The sequence below is a fragment of the Panthera onca genome, chromosome A1 (genome assembly GCF_046562875.1).
Source record: "Panthera onca isolate mPanOnc1 chromosome A1, mPanOnc1 haplotype 2, whole genome shotgun sequence".
Taxonomy (NCBI): Eukaryota; Metazoa; Chordata; class Mammalia; order Carnivora; family Felidae; genus Panthera; species Panthera onca.
The window spans coordinates 232,709,103-232,729,885 of NC_138339.1; the positions used below are offsets into that span (position 1 = coordinate 232,709,103).

The window sequence follows — 20,783 nt, forward strand, 5'->3', positions numbered from 1 at the left end:
ACTTGAATTCCTGAAAAAAAGAGCAAGATAATAAGCTCCCCAGACGGCAGTAGAAAGCAGAGAACTCTGTGGATTTCCAGGCCGGGAGGGAAGGAGGTAGACCGGGCCGGAGGGGAGGCGACACGGTGTGTCACAGGACAGAGCAAGGGATTAGGTGTTTCTGAGTTCTCAGTTCAGGTTAGCCGTTCACTCCCTGTGACTAAATTTCTGCAACTCTAAGCCTCTCTATGATGTCAACGTCCTTTGAATGGAGTGTGTTGGGCAATGGATAGGAAGCATCTTGAATATGTAACATGCTCTAGTAACCCTGAAGAAGCAGGCCCTTGTAATGAGGATAATAATTCTTTTATTATCTGAAAATAATTCTTTTATACACAGCTGGGATGAAAGTTCCAGTCTTGTTTTAAAATTAAACAAACATTAATAGAGACAAGACTTATTCAGTTGCAGGGGCGGACGAATGGACCTACTTGAACTAATGAAGGGGTTTTTTTTGGCTCGAAGTTTGCATATTCAGAAACTCCTGAAGCAGGTTTTTTTGGTTTTTTTTTCATGTTTGCACAACACCTGATGTAAAACAATGTAATCTGTTGATAATCTGCAGTCATTCTGTGAAATCATTTCTGAACACCAGTATCTTTGGCCCAGACCATTACATTTTAAACAAAGAGTCCGGTGCGAAACCGATTAGGAAAACAACCCAGACAATATAGAAGTGGTACCACCGTAGAATCACCTCCATCAGCCCTTATTTTGCTTTTGATACTGCGTGATTGCAGGATTTGTTCTCCGTTTCCTCAAATAGTTAATAGGGAGTTAAAGAGAACGTTAAACTCTGCTATGCTCCTGCATGCCGTCGCAGTAAAAGAGAGATTTCTGTTTGTTTTACGATGTACCGAAAGTCCAAAAGTCCATTTCCCATGAGTGTCCGTTATTCCCTAAGAGGAACTGAATCACTCTAGGCGATACATTCGCTCTTTCCAAAGGATCTGAGCCTGTTAAACAGTGCTACTTTCTTCGGTAACTATGAAGCCAGGACTGAAAACACACACACAGCCCATCTTCGAAACCACCGACTGGCTAATGGGAAATAAAAGTAAACTAAGATCGTAGTTGCAGTCGTAAAGTAGAGCATAGCCATTTGGACTGTCTTAGAACTGAGACTCTCTAGTGATGAGAATTTGCCTGCAGAACTTGCATGGATATGAACTATTGGCATCTACATTTATGTGGAACACAGTAAACTAAGAGATTTTAAAATGCCCAGCTGAAGAACCTTGCAATGTAATGAAATCGTAGAATTTTTTAGAGTTAAATCTTTGAGAAAGTCTAGAAAACTTGAAGAAACGTGATGTCCGAACGGATGAGTTGGGTGCACAGCACAGGGTGGCATTCAGTCTCCCGACTCTCAGTTCTGTTTGCAATTGCAGGATGTCTAGGCGTTGATATATTTAAAGTAAAAAAAAAAAAAAAAAAAATTAAGTTTTGTACCTTTTGTTTGCGAGTTTTGTGCCTTTACTGTTCTCCCTCGGGGGAAAGATCTTGATAATCTTGGTTTCACTATAGTTTATGAAAGGGACAACTGGTGTGACCATTTATACAACTAATAAGAACTCCACATGAGACCACAATAGAAAAGTCTATTTTTATTTTTTATCTGGAGAAATGATCTAGTTGATCTGACTTACAATGGCCCTTGTGCTGCCGATGAAGCGTCGTGGAAAACTCTGAAAAACATCTGGAGGGGATCAGCCAGTGCTTCTGGGTTAATACTTAAGTCACATGGTGACCAGCAGCACCCCTGTGGGTACCTTAAACCCATCACTTTTCCTTTCTTCCTTCAAGGTACTTCTTCCTCCTTGCCAATAAATGTGAAGTGTGTCTCAGTTTAGGTTTTTTGGTTTTTTTTTAAGTTGTTTCTTCATTTTTCTTCATTTCTTTAAGTAATCTCCACACCCAGCGTGGGGCTTGAACTCACGACCCTGAGATCAAGAGTCAGGCACTTGGAAGGCCAAGTGAGCCACCCCAGCGCTCTGTGTGTCTCAGCTTAAAAACCCCACCTGGTTTCCGTGGAAACTTAGTGTCTAAATTTTTTAAATGAACGTTGAGACGAACGTATGTATCACCTTGAGCTCACAAACGTAAATGACAGTGTTAAAGTGCTATCAGAGAGGCAGTGTGGAATGACTTCCTGATCATGCCCTTAACCGCAGGTTAAAAGATGGGTTCCCTGTGACCGAGAAATCGGCTCGCTATTTGGTTCTTGGCTACTCATTAATCATCAAAGACGTTGCTGCAGAAGACGCAGGGGATTACACGATCTTGCTGGCCATAAAGCAGTCACATGTGTTTAAAAACCTTACCACCACCTTAATTGTAAATGGTAAGTTGACCTGTTCACGCTTCCTTCTGGTTTCGGGGAGGGGTGAAGGTCAGGAAAACTTGTAAATCAAAAGTCGATATAACAACATCAAGTTAAACCAACTTTTTAAGTAATTATGTTATTTATTTCTTTTTAAATGTTTGTTTATTTTTGAGAGAGAGAGAGAGAGAGAGAGAGAGCGGGGGAGGAGCAGACAGAGGGAGACAGAGGCTTAGAGGCGGGCTCTGTGCGGTCAGTGCGGAGCCCGATGTGGGGCTCAAACTCACCAGCTGTGAAATCATGACCTGAGCTGAAGTCGGATGCTGAACTGACTGAGCCACCCAGGCGCCCCTTTTAAGTAATTATTTTAAAAATCACATATGCCCCCATCAAAACGATTTCATGTCTGCTTGTTATCTTCCATAAGCAATAAATGTTTTTGTTATAACTGTAGTCATGATGTCCATACCATGGAATCAATTCTTTACTGTTACCAAAGCGATTTTACTTTAAAAAAAAAAAAAAAAAAAAAAGCTGTGATGCCAACAAATATGTGTTTGTTTCTCTGACATCAAAACCAGTGGGAATGTGGTCCTTCAGGCTGTGGCCCGGGAGAAAGTCACCGTACAGCTCTTGACTTCTGTCCTGTTCATCTCCCTTCCAGTGAAACCCCAGATTTATGAAAAGGCCGTGTCGTCCTTTCCAGACCCGACCCTCTACCCCTTGGGCAGCAGACAGACCCTGACTTGTACCATTTATGGTATCCCTCAGCCTACAGTCAGGTGGTTCTGGCGTCCCTGTCACCATAATCATTCCAAAGCAAGGTAAGGACAGTCTGTTTCCTGACTAACTTTCAAATACTTGTTAAACCTGGACTCGCGATTCTTTAATGGACAGAGATGGAAGTTTGCAAACGGAATACGCAGCCGTATTTGGCGCAAAGACTTTCCCTCCCGTGGGGAAAAGGGGGCAATATCTACTCTTCTTCCTTACTCAGTGCTAACCATGTCATCATTTTTCTCTCTAGTTTATAGTTTGGGGAGCACAGGGACAGGTTATCTTCGCCTTTTTTGACACTCAGGTTTGAACTCCAGTCTCTTGTTTTCAAATGAGAATCCCTAGACTTTGGCTCATTCAGCTTCTTCGTGTTTTGTGAACGTTGGACATGATGGGAGACCTTCCCTGCGCTGATGATCGCTACCCGTGCTCTTCCATTCATCTGAAATGCGCTCCCACCCATTTGCTGCCCCCCCTCCAGAAGTCCTTCCTTATCCCCCAAGGCTCAGTTCGTGTGTCAGCTTCTCTGCCGCGAGCACTCCTAACTGCCTCATTCAGACCCCTTTCTCCCTCTTCAGTATGAACCACACCTCGTACACCATCGTGACTTTGCCAGGCTTGCGTACGTGTGTCGTTTCTCTTAACCACGAGCCGGCTGAGAGCTTCTCTGTGTCTTCAGGGCGTGGTGCACGTGGTAGTCGACGCTCACCGTGTATTTGCTGAACGGTACATCCCTCCCTTCTGGTCACTGTATGGTGTTTCCTTGCATCCTGTCGGTGACAGCCCTGCCTGCCCTTTTCCCATTTTTGTTTAGTCTAGAGGGATGATGCTGAGGACAGTTGGTGGGAGCCGATTTGAAGAACAGGAATAGAATCGATAAGTGCAACAAGAAGGTATTATTGAGACTGCCCAAGAATGATCATCTTGCCGTAATGTTTGCTTTCACCCCACTTGCGGAGTGTTGGGGGAAATTGCTATTCAACAAAAACAAAAGCAAAAACAAAAACAAAAACAAAATCGGCTTGCTAAAAAAATAAGAAAGACACAATTCCAGCCTAACCAGAAGTGGCTGTTTGGTTTTCTAGATTCTTCCTGCAGTGTCCGAGTTTCTTCACCGTGTGTTTCAATCCTTTGTCTAAGGCCTTGGATTCTGACAGTGAGAGTTAGCTCATGAACTCTAGGGTTCCGAAGAAGTAGCTATTGCCACACACGTCTGATTTCTCATCTGAATATCATTTCAATTTTCTAGGAACAGCAGTATGGAGAAGTTACTAAGCTCGAATATCTTCTTTACCACTGTGGTTATTTAGCCCCAAACACAGTGAGATCTACTGAGATTTTGTATGATTTTGCTAATTTAGGGGTAGGCATACCTATTTGTGGATCCATTCCCGTATTTGTGCCAACCTGACGTGCAATACGTGAAAAATAACTAAGCTATTCAGAGAAAAGTATAAAGTTCAATGTTTGTAGAAAACATAGTTTTTTATAGATGTTTTTAATTTTTGTTTTGATAATAATGAATCTAAAATTTCAGTTCTACTTAGGATAGACCTAGGAACTCTGAGAAAATAATTGTGTGGGAATATAATAGTATGAAGTTGGGTTTGAATGATGCTGTTAAAATGTGGTTTGGGGAGGGTGCCTGAATGACTCAGTCGGTGAAGCGTCTGACTCTAGATTTCGGCTCAGGTCATGATCTCACAGTTCATGAGTTTGAGCCCCATGTTGGGCTCGCACTGGCAGTGTGGAGTTTGCTTGGGATTCTCTTTCTCTCTCCCTCTCTCTGCTCAGCTTGTGTTCTCACTCTCCCTCTCTCTCTCTCTCTCTCTCTCTCAAATAAACTTAAAAGATTTAAAATAGGGTTTGGGGAATGAGGTCAACCAAAGTAAAACAATGGAGACATTAACTCTCTTGCTGTCTTTTTCCGATTTCTTCAGTGGTACCTGAACTCCTTCTCCCGTGTTACTTACAGAGTAAGTTTACTGAGCTCTGTCTCCTCCTGGACTACTCTCAAGTCTCCGAGAGTGCCTCAACTCTTCAGTAGATGTTTGTTGACCATTTGACTTATTCTCCATTTGAGACGTTTTTGAAACCAATCATAGACAGATCAGAAAGGAAAGCTTTAACTTTTTCAGTGATGCTTCATTTATAAAAAAATATGTTGTTGCTTGAAATTATCTGCTACAAAATGTGCATATCCATCAGAAGTTCTCTTTTTTTTTTTTTTTTCCTTCAGTCAACAAACCGAGTAGCTTACCTGTGTCGGGCCCAGATTGGGCGTTTGCTGGTTAAAACAGTACATTTAACTTAGAAATAGTTCAGAAAGATATATGGGAGTTATGTGCACTAGGACACAAATAGAATAATTCTACTTCACGCTGTCAGACAGAAGCTAAAATTGGCAGATACATGGATCTTTCTTTAATTACTAGAAGTTTGAAATACGTTTTTAATTTTTTTAACGTTTATTTATTTTTGAGACAGAGAGAGACAGAGCATGAACGGGGGAGGGTCAGAGAGAGAGGGAGACACAGAATCCGAAACAGGCTCCAGGCTCTGAGCTGTCAGCACAGAGCCCGACGCAGGGCTCGAACTCACGGACCGCGAGATCGTGACCTGAGCCGAAGTCGGACGCTTAACCGACTGAGCCACCCAGGCGCCCCATGAAATATGTTTTTGTATAAATGTATTTTGTGTACCTGACACCTAGATTCCGTTGTAGATAGGAATTTTAGTTAGTGACATTTGAATAAAGGGCGTTCTATTGCATGAATTTTTAGAATCTTATTTTGGTTTACATGGTAACATATTTGCATGGTGGCATCTATGCGTGGCCGTCAAGAGATTAGGTGATTGATATGCACATTACTCTTGAATATATAGGATAATTCTTGGTATTTAAATTTTAGGCTCTAGGTAAAGGACATGTCTGCGTATGGACACAACCAAAGCGTGAGTTTAGTTTCGAGGTTTGAATGTGTTTTAAGGAGCTCCAACTTCTTAATTGGCTTGATATGGCCCACTGACTCATGTATCTAAGTTAAAGAGGTTCAGACTTAAATCGTATAGTTTCCGGGAGCCCAATAAATACATAAATATATTTTAAAACTGTCAGAACTACGGCTCAGCTAATTCATCTTTGTTCAAATTAAGAACCATAAATAAAATGCACAGAAATTTCTTCTTCTTTTTTTTAAATGTGATCCACTGCTGAGCCATGTTTTAGCTATGCTTTTGATTCACCTCAAGTTAGTTCTTATAAAACGTTAGGAATGAAAGAAAGGAGGAAAAGGGTGGTTGGGTCCTTTTTAACTCAGATTCCTAACGAGCTGAGAGGAAATAGCAGAATCTTTTCCCCTTTTACTCTTCGGCACATTCGGAAGCTAGGGTAACATTTCTTTTGAATTAAAAAAAAATTTTTTTTTAGTGTTGGTGTATTTTTGAGACAGAGAAAGACAGAGCACGAGTGGGGGAGGGGCAGAGGGAGAGGGAGACACAGAATCCGAAGCAGGCTCCAGGCTCCTAGCTGTCGGCACAGAGCCCGACGTGGGGCTCGAACCCATGAACCGTGAGATCATGATCGGAAGTCGGACGCTTAACCCACTGAGCCGCTCCAGGGCGCTCCTCTTTTGAATTTTTAATAGCATTAAAATAACTGATGAATACCAGATGAAGTGGAATTTTGGATTCCTTCTTATCCTCAACAACTGGCAGAGACTTCTAAGCGGATATTCCTAAACTTGTCCCTTTTTCGTGTGGGCATCACCTAGGGAGTGTGCACCGGGGTGTTAAGCTTACGGCACCTTTCACATGTGTGTAGTTTATAGCCTCTGTTCATATAAGATACAGATAATTACACACACTTCACAGAGACACGATGAGGATCAAGTGAGGTAATGTGTTTGGCAAAAGGTTCAGACTGTCCTAGGAAGGCAAGGTTGTGATTACCGCCAGCAGTGGGGTAAAATTCTCTAAACAAGCCTCCAAACTTTTAAGGAACTTGAGAAGAATTTTCTGCCTACTTATAGAGCTAGTTTCCCAACAGTGACCATTTCTAACCCAACGCTTCCGAGAAGGGAACCCAAGTCTTGGAAAGTAAAATGTGACTTTTCCTGTGCTTGAGCGATGGAAAAGTAGCAGATCTGGGCTGTAGAATTGAGGAAAACGGAACATGATTTTGCTCAGAAGAAAAATGAAGGACATACAGACGAGTTAGGTAACAGTAACAGCACACAAAACTGTGCCGTGGGGGAGGGAAGTAACCGTCCCGGCCTGTGGCCTGCCTCGCTCACTCGTTTCGGTCATGGAGGGAAGTGATCCTGACCTGTGGGTTGGCGAAGGCCAGGGTGGGGCAGAGTAGGATGTGGGAGAGCTGACTCCTACTCGGCAAGCCCGTGATAGATGCTAGAACTTGACCTCCCCCCCCTGGATTTTGAAGAACTAAGTAGGACTCCTGACCGCCCATGCGGTGGGCTGGTCTGGCTTGCGTGGTCCTTCGCCACATGCTGCCCTGGGACGAGTTGGGACGAGGTTGCCTGCTGTGTGGAGGTTGGTCTCTCAAGGAACGAGTAACAGTCTTGGGCTGGAGGGAAGGGAACCCTCTTTGGGAAGCAGAAGAGATGGATTTAGGGGGCCCAGGAGGGAACAAGGAACAGACAGGACAGCCTTGGTGTGATGTTGGTACTCCAGATCAACCAGTTACGTTTTCGCGGGAAGAGTCTGACATGTTGCAAGACGGCTTTTATTCGCACGTGCTTGAGCACCAAGGGGGCCTGCCAGTAACCGGCTGGAGAATTCTAGGCCTGGCTGGCCCCTCTGCCCCCCACAAACAGGAGGCTGGTGAGGGGCGGTTAGCTGCTGCCGGGTCATCCTTCCTGACACTCGCCGTTAACCCATGAACGCAGCTCGCCTTCCTGTCAGCGCCCAGGGTCTACCCAGTTGTTTCTGGGGTGGCCTTTTCTTCTTTTTAAAACTAAGGCCCGCTTGTCACATGATGAGTGTGTTTAGGTCTTTTCTCCAGGGAAGGTGAAGGCCTGTGACCATTGATGACCGCGGCTTTGTTTTCAGAGCACGCGTTCTTTCCGTCACAGGCCGCTTTAGTTCTCTGTCTCCATCTAACTATCAAGGTCACCAGTAACACTGATTATAATAGAGTCGCAGCACAGACTATGCTGGTGTCCTTTAGTGGAACGAATTGTTAAGTGTTTGGAGTTCTTTGTGAAAAACCTCCTTTTCTTTTACTGGCTGTCCGTGATGACCGGTAAAAGTACACAGAGAGAAACTTCGGCTCCTTCCCGTGCATTAAACGTTGCTTGCATCTTTTTAAAAAAGTACACGTCTCTTAATGTTTATTTAAGAGAGGGGTCGCGCACATGCACGTGCTCACGAGATGGGGAGGGACAGAAAGGGAGGGAGAGAGAAAGGGAAGTTTCAAGTAGGCGCCATGGTGGCAGCGCAGAGCCTGATGCAGGGCTCAGACTCATGAACCGTGAGATCATGACCGGAGCCGAAACCGAGAGTTGGTCGCTCGACTGGCTGAGCCGCCCAGGCGCCCCAAATATCGCTTGCATCTTGCAAATGCATTTTGCTCATCATCAGTATTCGACCCAAATGCACTGGCAGTCACCTACTTTTCCCGCCAACCATGTACAAAACAAAGATCCCCACCATTGGCCGCTAGCATTTATGTTTTAATTCTGTAAGATCCAGCATATTTGGGAATTAACTTATTTTATCTATACGTATTCCCTCGTCTCAGGGACAGAGACCTGGGAAGCGAGGAAGTGGGTTCTATTCTTGGCACAGGCCCTGACTTCTGTGTGACCTTGGCCAGCTATTTAATCTGTGCTTCAATTTCCCCTTCTGTAGATGGTAACTGCCCCGCTTCCCCTTTCCTATAATACACAGCTATTCATGAGTGAAATGAGAAAATCACTTAAAAATGACATTTTCTCCATTCAAAAAAGCTTGAAATGATTTCCTAGTTGTTGCACACTGATGTTTCCCTTCTGCTTCTTACAAATCACAAAGCAATTTGATCTGAGGATTAACTCTGAGGATCAATGCCAAACTCACTGAAAAAATCAACTCGTGAAAGTACAATGGTTGTTAGGAAAAGTCTGACGGGTAAGCATGTGTTCTGTGCTACAGAGAACCGCCTCGGTAATTATAATGCCGGTAATTACCCATTAAAAAAGAAAACCCCACAGCTTCCCCACTACTGGTGTCAACCCACATTTTCCTCACTGCCAACCTGGACTACCTTCTCCAGTCTTCGTCCAGCCCACCCAAGCAAAGGCATTATCGTTCTTTGCCCAGTTAGCCCTCAAACTGTGCTTGTTTTGTTTGGTCTTCGGCCAGCGAGCCCCTCGGAATGTGAGACGTTTAATTGGATTCTCAGCTCATGGAAGGTGAAGGGGGCAGAGTGCTCTGCCTGAGCGAAAATGGTGAATTTTGGAAGAAAAACCCCGTAGACGGAGGTGGAATTTCGAGGAACTGCTTCCCAAACCCTAAAGCCAGTCCCGTCTGCTGGAGTCTCCCAATAATTACATGCTTTAGAAGTTTCATGGGAAGTAATAATTTCGGTCACACAGTTTGATGTCCCATTTCTGAACACTCTCCACCTGCCCAGCAGTGGAGGACTGGGTGGGGGAGGGGGCGGTCTAGGGAAAGCGGACCACTCTGGGGCTGAGTGTGGTTCGCAGGCCTTCTTGGTAGGGGTGGGGATGGGAGGCAGCCTACAAAATGAGGGAAGGCGGAGGCATCTAGGAACTCCGAGAAGGGCTTGCTTAATTGCATCTCTCTATTGTTTCCATCAGCAAATTGGCAAAAAGAGGAAGGCCTGAATCATTAGGGATGTGTGAGGGGCAGATCGTTTGAGAGAAGCATAATTCTACATACCCCACTGATGCACACAACGAACGGGACCAAAACAAAACAGTTGTTAATGGTAGTTAATTAGAAACGTACTCAAGGATTTAATTGACCGCCAGCTTGAATGTCTATTATTATTATTTATTATTATTACTATTGAAAGAGTTTTATGTCCCATATTCTGTCTTCTAGCTACAAAATGGAAGTGTTAACAATTTATACATTGAAAAGGTCAACATCTTTCCTGGGGGCCAAACAGATCAGGTGTGAGAGGGAAGCATAATTTAAGAAGACCCCTTCTTTTGGAAATACCACACACTGCATGTTTTAATATTTACCACGTTCCTCTAGAGTATACACGCGATTTGCATCCATGTGTCTCTTGACATGTTTTCTGTGTAGCGTATGTGTGGATCTGTGGACTCAAGCCAGCCATGCTATCGAGAATTTTAATTTGCCATATACAAGACCTCGAATCGACACGGGGGCTTTTAAAGACTAACGCGCCGAAGACCATCGTAGCAGCACTTTGAGCTTGAACCCACAAGTTCAAATAAATCTGGCCATCTTCTACAGGAGGCTTTCATCACAAGCGAAAAGTGAACGTTCACTTACTAATGAGAAACTTCTTGCTTTCTCTTATATAATTGCTGGACGAGGAAGTGCGTGTTGTCCAATGTGAATGTTTGGACAACAGCCCTTATTAATATTTCATGCAAAGTCCTGAGAACAGAGCACGAGTTTGTTTGCCAAATGCCTCTCTGCCACTTTTCTGTGCTTTGTGAGATGTTCCTCTTTTTCCCACTCCTCGTGGTAATACAGCGAGTCTGATGAATAATTGTTTCTAATGAATTAACTGTCTCCTGTAATTGCTATCAAGCATTTCATTATGTGTTTAAATTAAACCAAAAGGCTGAGTCATAGGAAGTCTACGCAGAATGATTTCTATAGGGATCTTTTGAGCAAAATTCAGCGTAGCGTCCTGGGATTAGGACTACCAGAAGGCAACGACACACAGTTTGGGAAGGTTCCTTGCAAAGATCGGCAGAGTCTCTCAAATTATTTCGGGCCGTGCTCACAGATTTTTAAGAATTGAATGGGCATTTTCATGACCAAATCTACAAATTACTGTCCTGGCGCAGGAGCCTTAGGTCATAGATAAATAGGACAAATTACTTATAAAACATGCACCTGCTCTTAGAAATCTACATTTTGATTAGATCTCCACTGACTTAGTAGACTGTTTTTCCCCCCACGCTGTGTAGCACAAAGAATAAAATCAGTAGACTGTTTCTTGAAACACGGACTCTAGTCTGTGCTTTTAATGTAACTTCACTGCCCTTTTAGGTGAAAAAGTAGAGCCTGATGTATTGTGTAGAAAGGATGTGACGGATTTAGACTATGGCCAGGTGGTATCTTACAATGCACTTCAAGTCACTGGAACTTGTTTCTTCATACTTTCTCTAGAAGCCTTGGGGATGTCTTATCACCTTGAATGCCACTGTCTACTTAATGGTAACAGCTATAATAGATGGAATCAATGAGCCCTCCCTGGTGCCAAAGTTGCCCTCATCCCTTTACACATATTGTCCCTAATCTGTACAGTTCTACATAATGGACATAATTTGCCCATTAGGAAACTGAAGCTCAGAAAGTTCTTTCTTGGGGTGCCTGGGTGGCTGAGTCGATTAAGCCTCCCACTGTTGATTTTGGCTCAAGTCATGATCTCATGGTTTGTAAGATCAAGCCCCGAGTTGGGCTCTGTGCTGATAGTGCCTGCCTAAAATTCTCTCTCTCTCTGTCTCTCTCTCTCTCTCTCTGTCTCTCTCTCTCTCTCTCTCTCTCTCTGTCTCTCTCTCTCTTCCCCGCCCCCACCCTTGCACTCTCTCTCAAAACAAATAAACTTAAAAAAAATTCTTAGGTGTTTTCAGATAATAAGAGAGGCTAAGTAGTTTGGCATTTCAGAAGGTTACTTTTCATTGGTATCCCACGGGACTCCTCTGAGTCGGGACCCCCCTATGGGTTCCCAGAGGAAGGAGCAGAAATCCTTGAGGGGACGGATTTGGGGAGGCACTGGCTTAAGCCCACTGGGTTTACTCTTGTCACCGGTGATCCCACAAAGTCTACCCGTTGAGTCAGAGTCGCACCGAGGATGGGAGGGGAGAGGAGAAAGAGGTTAGCAGCAGATGGGAGAAGTGGATTCACATTTCACAATTACTTTGGGAACTGGTGACCAGACCACCTGCTCTGGTTTGGGCCCCAGACCTACAGGTGGGAATAGACTCTTTGAGGGGACATGAACCCCAGTGGGATGAGCAGGTCTAAATCAGACCAACCTGAAGAGGGTAGCAAGTCAAACGGTCCATTTGACACTTTGACTCTGGTGGTACTGGCCCTCTCTGGGACTTTCTCCCCATGCAGGGGTATTTATTTGATCCTTTGCAAGGAAGTTGCATTCCCTTATATGTTGTTCAGGATTGATTTTCCGGATCAGGATTCAGCAAGCACTCAGCCCTCAGGGGGCTCACAAAGCTGTGGATTTTTGCAAGAGGCACAGGAAGGCAAAGGAGTTGAAGAATAAGGGGGGACAAAAGACCATGAAGGAGAGAGCATAGGGTTTGCAGTTGATGACTGAATAAAATAAAAACATGGTGGCTGCAAATCTGAGCCTCAGCAGGCCCTGATCTAGTCACTTTGAATGCTTAATTCACTTAGAATTGGGGAATTTCAGTGATTAAAAAGAGCTTTATAGAGGAGAAACTGGCTCAAAGATAAAGAATTATCCCTCACCTCACAGCTAGTTAATGGCAAACCCAGGACTAGACCCAGGTCTCTGATTTCCTGTTTATTATTCCCTTTTATTATTTCCACCGTAACATTACATCGAGTCTCCATGGAAGGTGCCTGGAATCTGGTTGAATAAATGAACCATCATGGCTTCAGTGGAGGTCGGTGGTGAGGACTGCAGTTTAGAGGAAACCGCACGGAGGAAATAAGATCTGAATCCTCAAGATGGCGGGGAGGTCTTAGAATGTCGAATGGAAGGAACATAGATATGACAGAGTAGCATGAGGATGGGAGTAGGTTGAAGAGTTGAAAAGGCCATGCTTGGGGAGGAATTTGGCCGGATCATCAGAGTTGGGTGCAGAAAAATTAAAACCAAAAATTGGCAGAGTGAATCCGGATCTGATGTGGAATTCTTTGAGTGAGGGGCTAAACAATTGAGCCGGCCAATCATTCCCTTTCCTGTGGCTAATGCCTGGCTGTTCTGTCTCCTTCCCACACACCCACCCTGTAACTCTTACAGACTGATAGACTTTCATAGGCTCCTTTTTTGGTCGTCTTCCTCCTGCGGCACGTCATTAGCATGTGTCCTGTACATGCTGTCCTGCATGTCTGAAGACCAAAGCCTTAAACTCCAAGAACATGGGTTTTCACTCGAGCTTTTTAAAAAATGAGCTGGAGGCATGTTATCGCCTTTCCTTAGGCTTTTAATGTTCCATATGCCTTGCCTTCATCATTGAAAATGATGTAAGACGATCACTAATTGCTACCTTGTTGAGAAATTGTCTTGTGAGGGTGAAAAAGTAAGGTGAGGAAAATAAAAGTGGGTATTTAGAGACCACGTAGAGCCAAATAGAAGAGTATGTCCAGTAGAAGACCCCCTGGCCTAGGACTTCTATGTTTATTTCTTTTATCGCTGAAAATTATTGAGCACTTATCTAGAGGATGTTAAGTGCTCAATTTGTGCTCTATGTGTGTTGTCTCATTTAATTATTACAGAGCTTCTATGAGGCAGCTACTGTAATTATTACCATTTACAGAAAGTTTAAGTACCTTGTTAGGAAACCAGCCCTGGTTGACATGTCAGAGTCTATCGTTGAGCGTCTTCTGGCACATCGTCAACCAGTCACTTCATTTTCACTACTAGGATTGGTTCTGCAACAAGTATTTAGACCTTAAATTGAGTAACTTGGGGGCCAAAGCTCATGATCCAGAAAGCAGATATGTTGAGAGGGGCCGATGTTCATGATATCAAGAACCAATTTTAAGAAGCGTTAGGATGCAGAAAAATATAGTCTAGGGTTAAAGGTCATGGCCTCTGGAGCCCGAACCCTGGCTCTGCCACCTGCTACTGTCTACCAGCTTCTGGGTAAAATAAACTACCTCTGTGGGTCCAAGTTTCCTGATCTGCACAGTAGAGATAATAGCACTGACATCATAAGATTGTTTGGGGGGATTAAAGGAGCTAATGCATATCAAGTATTTAACTCCGTGGCTGGTGCATTGCACGTAAGTTTATTTGCTGGAAGTTGTCCAGTAGTTTCGGATTGCTCTGGGGCTGCCCGGTGCAAAGCACTTTCCTTTCGAGGCAGCCTCGTGCATATATTAGTACGCTGTGAAAGCTGACAGTCTTCTGGCAAAATGGTCCCATGCCGTTAGGGTAATGTCCTCCCAGGAAACATGCTTGCGTCTTTTTTTTTTTTTTTTTTTTTTTTTTTTTTTTTAATTTTTTTTCAACGTTTTTTTTTTTTTTTTTTATTTATTTTTGGGACAGAGAGAGACATAGCATGAACGGGGGAGGGGCAGAGAGAGAGGGAGACACAGAATCGGAAACAGGCTCCAGGCTCCGAGCCATCAGCCCAGAGCCTGACGCGGGGCTCGAACTCACGGACCGCGAGATCGTGACCTGGCTGAAGTCGGACGCTTAACCGACTGCGCCACCCAGGCGCCCCTATGCTTGCATCTTTAGACAGGTCTTCTGACGAAGGTGATTTACTCCAAAGAAATTAAGATGGGACCAGAAATGGCAGAATTTTCCGATTTTTTTAGGAAATTAAAGGAGCTATAATATCCTGAATCTCCTCGCATTTGTGAGTTCTGCCTCAGCAATTCAAACGTTCATTGACCCCAAGTCTTGTCCAGCGATGGTACCACATGGGCTCTTGGCATTTCACTCGCCTGCACTCAATTATATTCGGGTATTTTTTTTTAAATATTCTGATACGTGAGCATGCATTTGACTTGCCTCTTCAATAGATGTGTATGTTCCTTAATAACAGAAGGAACTAGGTCTTCTCCTTTTTTCAGAGGACACAATTCTACTTCTTAATTGGAGTATGTATGAATATGTATCTTTTTGTTTTAATCGAATGGGACTAATACTTATGAGCCAATATTTTTGTCTACCCTTGAGGAAAGGCGGCGACCATTGCTGGTTGGTTTTCTATTTTCTGTTAGACCAGAAGATGCTTCTCCACATGTCAGCGTCACTGTCTCAGTTGAGATTGTCCATGAGTGTCAGTTTGTCACGTACGGATAATGCGGTGAGGAGTTCGTCCAGGTCCCAGGCAGACCCTCTGTCTCCATTAACACTCCTCGCCGTGAATGGACAGACACTGATGGTGGTGACACGGTGCTTGGTTGAGGGGATACATGTGAGGTCATTTGAGGGTCAGCAGTGCCCCGTTTTTCAGCACGTTTGAGGTAAGTGATGGATGGCAGGGTTGACGCCTGACACAGGGTTGAGTCCACATCTAGTCAGGCCATCGTCAGGGGTCACTCTTCTCATCAGACAGCCAACAGAGCAAGAGACGGGTGTTCCCCCTCTCGTGTTCACGGGGTGGCTGGGTTAGGCCCTGAGGTCATCATCACGAACAGGACATAGCCCCTGCTCTTAAGTAGTTCTTAACCTAGGGAGATAATAAAATGACAAGTAACATTATCAGTCCATCTACCGTGTGCCAGGCGCGGTGCTAAGCAATTGCGTCGATTGACTCGTTGAGTGCCACCCTGGTGTTCACCGATGCAAAGGATCTTCTGTGAATTATCTCCCTGCTGTTCGTCTTTTAACCCCTGTAAGAAAACTAGTAAGACATAGGAACATGGGGTGGCTTCTTTTGAGTCGGGGAGGCCAAGAGCACATCCGTTTCCCAAGGGATTTGAGGCGGTTCACAAAGAGTACAACAAATAATCTGAATGAAAGGAGAAAATGCCATCAGGCTAGTGCAGAGATAGGGCCCGCATGCTTTTACTTTCTAGTTGTGGACAGAGAGAAAGAGAAAGGAAATAGACGTTCGCAAGGTGAAGGGGCCCATCAGATGAAAACAAACCAAGAGAGGTACAGCCTTCCAGGGAACTGAAATCTGAGAAAAGCGATTTCTCCTGTCCTAATCGTTGGGACGTGGAATACACAGACTCTGCAACGTTTCTCCTGGAGTGAGTGTCACGGGACCGGAAATCATCAGAGCCCTTACCGCCGATCAGTGGCGTTAACACGAAAGCAACATTTATGACAGGTGATACGATCCCTCTATTTCAGAACTGTTCAAAGGACTGAAAAGACTGGGAGTCCTATGAGCAGTTTTCTGGGACTGTGGGTCTCTAGGTTGGGCTTTTGCCGTCTAGGGTAACCGAACTAGGAAGTTGTAAAAGCGTGATTGGAACTCAGATCAGACTAGCTGCACATTCTACGTTCCTAATGTCGTGCTTCTCCACTTCTTCCCGTGAAGGCTCTCTGGACATTTGCACGTTGACAGCTATGTGACCAGTAATCTCTCTTCTTTTCCGTGAAATCAAAAGGCAACAACAGTTTGAAATATTTAGAGGTAACACTTTAAGACTCCTTAAGTTAAAAGACGTTATTGGTGGCCACTCTGGAGATCTCGCTAAAGATTTCTTATTTATCAGATCACCCTTCCTCAGCTGACGAGCCTTCCACTCAGGAGAAAAAGGAATGAACAAAGTAGGCGTTCCTGTTAAGACCCACATCCGGGTGTGGCCACATGAGTATTTACCCTTTGTCACCCGGGTGATAGGGTTGCAAGGATGCCTTGGCCCTGGCTCAGATTCTGTAAAAGAGGGACGGAATCAGGGAGAGCTTGGAGTTCTTGATGGAAGCAAGCAGGGAGAGAGAAGGAAGGAAGGAAGGCAGAGCCTGGAAAGACAGGCCCTGTCCTGAGTGTGAATGGACCAGGAGACCCTGGAGAGCAGGAAGTGGCCCAGGCCAAGACGCTCACGGAAAAGCTCTTATCGAAACAGAGGTGGTCAGGGCGCTGGATCACCTCCACCATTGTCCAAGGAGCTGGGCCAGAGCCTTCAATCCCTGAAAAGCTGCCTCCACTCCCCCCTCTCCGTGCAGACAAGAAGTAGTTTTCAGTATGGGCTCCGAGGCGTCACAAGGTCTCTCCGTGCGCAAGAGTCGTCACTCGTCCAGAATCCCCTCGGCGTGACCCTGTGACCACCCCCAAGGCCCAGGCCCTTTTCCTGGAGCACGAGGAGCAGGAACCATTCTGTCTAAACACTCCTTCCAACTCCACACCTTTTTTTCTGCCAGCGGCCCCTCCCCTATATTGTTTTATTTGTTTGGAGAGAACGTGAGAGGAGGGGAGCAGAGAGTGTTTGCGGATTCTGTTCATCTGATGGCTCAGACCGTCACTAATGTTTTGACACAACACGCACAGTAGCGGAGGAAAGTTTACATCGGGCTCTTCTACAGGAGGGTACGCCATAATGGGCAACCAGTCCTGGCCGTGCCCTCTGGACGTGGTCTTTTTTTTTCCTTTCTAGTTTTTTTTTTTCTTTAAAGACACTTTACAGCCTCGATTTGCTCTTCGTTACTGCTCTCCCCTTTTGTTTCCTAACTTGAAATGATCAGTATTCTGTACAGATTCTAACCAGAGTTAGCACGTGCAGTCAGACCCCATTAAACAGAGAAGCAGGGTCCACCCTACCAGGAGTCCTCCGATTTCATCGTCCAAAGAAGGAAAAAAAGAGAGAGGGAGGTTATTCTCCGTCTTGAGACTTCATAGAGCTTTCTAGAGCCTCTTTTCCAACTAATTGTGCTTTAATTATAAACTGAGGCCTACATTCATTCCTAGGCATGACTCAGGCTCGAATAGGCAGCCCATCGCTGCACACCCCCACCCCAGAGGCCCTCTTTAAAGTCAGCTGCCCGCCACGAGTGTATTGGAGTTCATAGTCAAACAGGCCAGCTTCATCCTGGAACATCCTAGAACATGTCCTTCACCGTAGGGCATCCTAGAACATGTCCAGCAATCGTGCCCACACAAGTAGGTCACAGGGGAAGACAGAGATGGTGATAAAAGTTTGGATTTGTTCTTTTGTTGCACGTTTTTTTTTTTTTAAGTGGTCAAATTCAGCCAGTAGGAGCCCAAGATTTCCTATAATTTTAGCATCAGAACATTTTTATGATCAAAACAAAGCGGAATTTATGTCAAAAATGTAATTATAAAACATCCCTCTGCCCCTTTCACCCTCCACCAAAGGATTAGGTGCTTTTGAAAGCCAATTTTTCACCTGCTCTTGGTGTCTGACTTTGCACCAGTTAGATTCCGAGGACCCCCAGAGTTTTCCTCTCACCCGTGACTCTGAGCCAGATTTACCCTGTGAAGCATGGTGAGAGGGTTTGGGGAGGTTTCTTGGGAACAGAACGTGTCATATGTGATGGATTGAATTCTGGTGTGATAGAAAGATTTGAGACCATCTGGGGTCTGATCCCACGTCTGCTACTTCTGAGTCCCGGTTTCCTTCGTAGTAAAGCGGTTTTTGAAACAGGCATGATAATGCCTGTTTCGCCGAAGGGGGGGCTGTGAGAATTAGTTGGACTTAAATGTCTGTAGCTCCCTAGCTCAGGCACGGTAGTATCAGCCCAGTAACTGCCAGTTTCCCTTCACCAACCGAGAGTCAGGATTTAGCAGACGCGAAATGTTGAAAGAAAGGTCAGCTAATCGGTTATTTACCATGGGGTGAAAGGCAATCCAAAACAAACCACACCCGTGTGTCTTCATCTTGAGAGTCAGGCTGTGGAGTAGACCTTCCGGAATTGGGGTGGTTCCTAAATTTGGTAGAAATCATTTAAGAAGTGAGAAGTTGTACTAGATAACCATAGGAGGCTTGGCTACCGTTACAGGCACCAAACACGTGGTCAGTTTCTAGAAAGGCTCAGTGAAGCGTTGGGCCGTCATGAGAGCGCCACACAAAGAATACACAGATACTGACCATCAGCGGCTAAAGCCCACCCAGCTGGACTCTCCCTTCTCATTCCAGGAGATGTGACAGTCCATCCTCTAAAGAAAGTGTGGGCTCTGCCTTTGAGGTCGGGGGGAGGGGAAAGAGAGGCAGGAGGAATGAAGACAGTCTGCAAATCGGAACTGCTCAAAGCCAGCACTAAGAAATGCACAGGTGAACACAAAGGGACACCTTGGGCTACAGTCTGTACGGCATTTCCTGTCAAGGTGACTTAAGGGATTTGTAAAGGTGAATAGGAACCGAGTTCAGAGACTCGGATGACAAAAGGGGTTCCAATAGAAGCTGTAATCGTGGAACGTGCACACTTTGGGCGCGTAACGTGTTTTGGTTGTGTGATGAGGGTGTTGGCCCAATTTTGGAAAGAAGCTGACCCTTACTGCACAAAGGGCTAAAAAAGAACCAAAACAAAACGAAGCAAAACAACCCCTTAAATCCCCAGCGCAGTAACGCAGTTTGTCTAGTGGATATTTGAGAAGCCTTTTCTTCCTGTACACAAAGAAGCACTGAAGTATAACAATTTCTTGGTACGGGAGGACAGTTGATGGATGTTGTGTTGCATATGGGGGAAGGGTTAAGTGCGCGGATTCTGGAATGAGCCAGAACTAATTTGTAATCCGTTTACTAATCAGATTACTAACTTGTAATCTGCCTCCGCCATTTACTAGCTGTTTGACCTTGGGTAATAATGTACTTAACCTCTCTAATCTTCAATTTCCCTATCCGTTAAAGGGGGGATGATAGTACCTACTTTTTAGGATGTTGTACGAATTCAGGAGATAGAGTATACGAATTGCTTAGCATGTAGGAAACACCCTTATTATAGTAGAGTATAACATCGCATAGTGTGTGTTACACTGTGTGTGTTATTACATAGAGTGTGTGTTACGCATAGTGTGTATTACAGCCTGTGGCCGGTTAGCTTGCCTGTGAGCACCAGCAGTGAAGATTGTGGCTCTGACCTCGGTGTTGGCTTTGCCTTTGTCTGTGGCCCCAGACTGGCTTCATCTGTCCTTGGTCACGGAGGAGCCAGATATTTATGAACGTGAAGGGAACAGGGCACATCCGTCACCCCTACAGGAAACATCAACCCAAAGCCTGCGGGTCTGTAGAGTCCTGAACATCTCTGGAGGGTGGTGTTTTCCCATTACGTGCGGAAAGAACCCACCCGGTTACTTAGACCAGGTGGGAGAGTCTCACAGATGGTTCCTTCTTGCAGTTAGACTGACGTGTCACACGGAGGGATCTCCAGCGCCATGCGTTGGATACATAATCGGCCGTTTGGGCCTAACGTCGTGACATCGATCTCTAGTCCGAGGCGAATTTGTTTCACCTCCAGGGCAATTGATGAGATGACACAGAGTACACTCTTACCCCGGAAATCGTTTGCGACTCGATGGTTATAAATACCCCCCGTGCTCTTGTATTTGGCGCGCTGTATGCAAATGGAGGCCGGAGTCCGAAAGCTCATTAGGCAAGAGACAGAGGCTGGGCGCATGGAGAGGACCGCGCGGAGCTGAAGCTGATAACCGTGGCCTTGTCCAGAATAGTGCCTGGGAGCTTTCTTATCTCCCTTTGACAGGAGGTGCCGTGGGCTTCCTGTGCGAAATCAGGAGTGAACGCTGCTTTCCTCTTGTTGTTCGGCTTCCTCCCCCCTCAAGACGGTTCCCAGCACAGTGATTATCTTTGCATCTTCAAACATGGCACAATCTACTTCCTC

The 20,783-nt window shown here is 45.1% G+C and overlaps 1 protein-coding gene across 2 annotated transcripts in view; it reads left to right on the top strand.

The window, feature by feature from the left end:
* The window catches only part of FLT1 (fms related receptor tyrosine kinase 1), a 176,479-nt gene that overhangs the window by 60,454 nt on the left and 95,242 nt on the right, over window positions 1-20,783 (top strand). For both annotated transcript variants that reach the window (XM_078443807.2, XM_060637463.3), the window contains exons 10-11: window positions 2,214-2,383; window positions 3,027-3,186. In XM_078443807.2, the coding sequence (XP_078299933.2) occupies window positions 2,214-2,383; window positions 3,027-3,186 (330 nt within the window). The remainder of the gene's footprint in view (window positions 1-2,213; window positions 2,384-3,026; window positions 3,187-20,783) is intronic.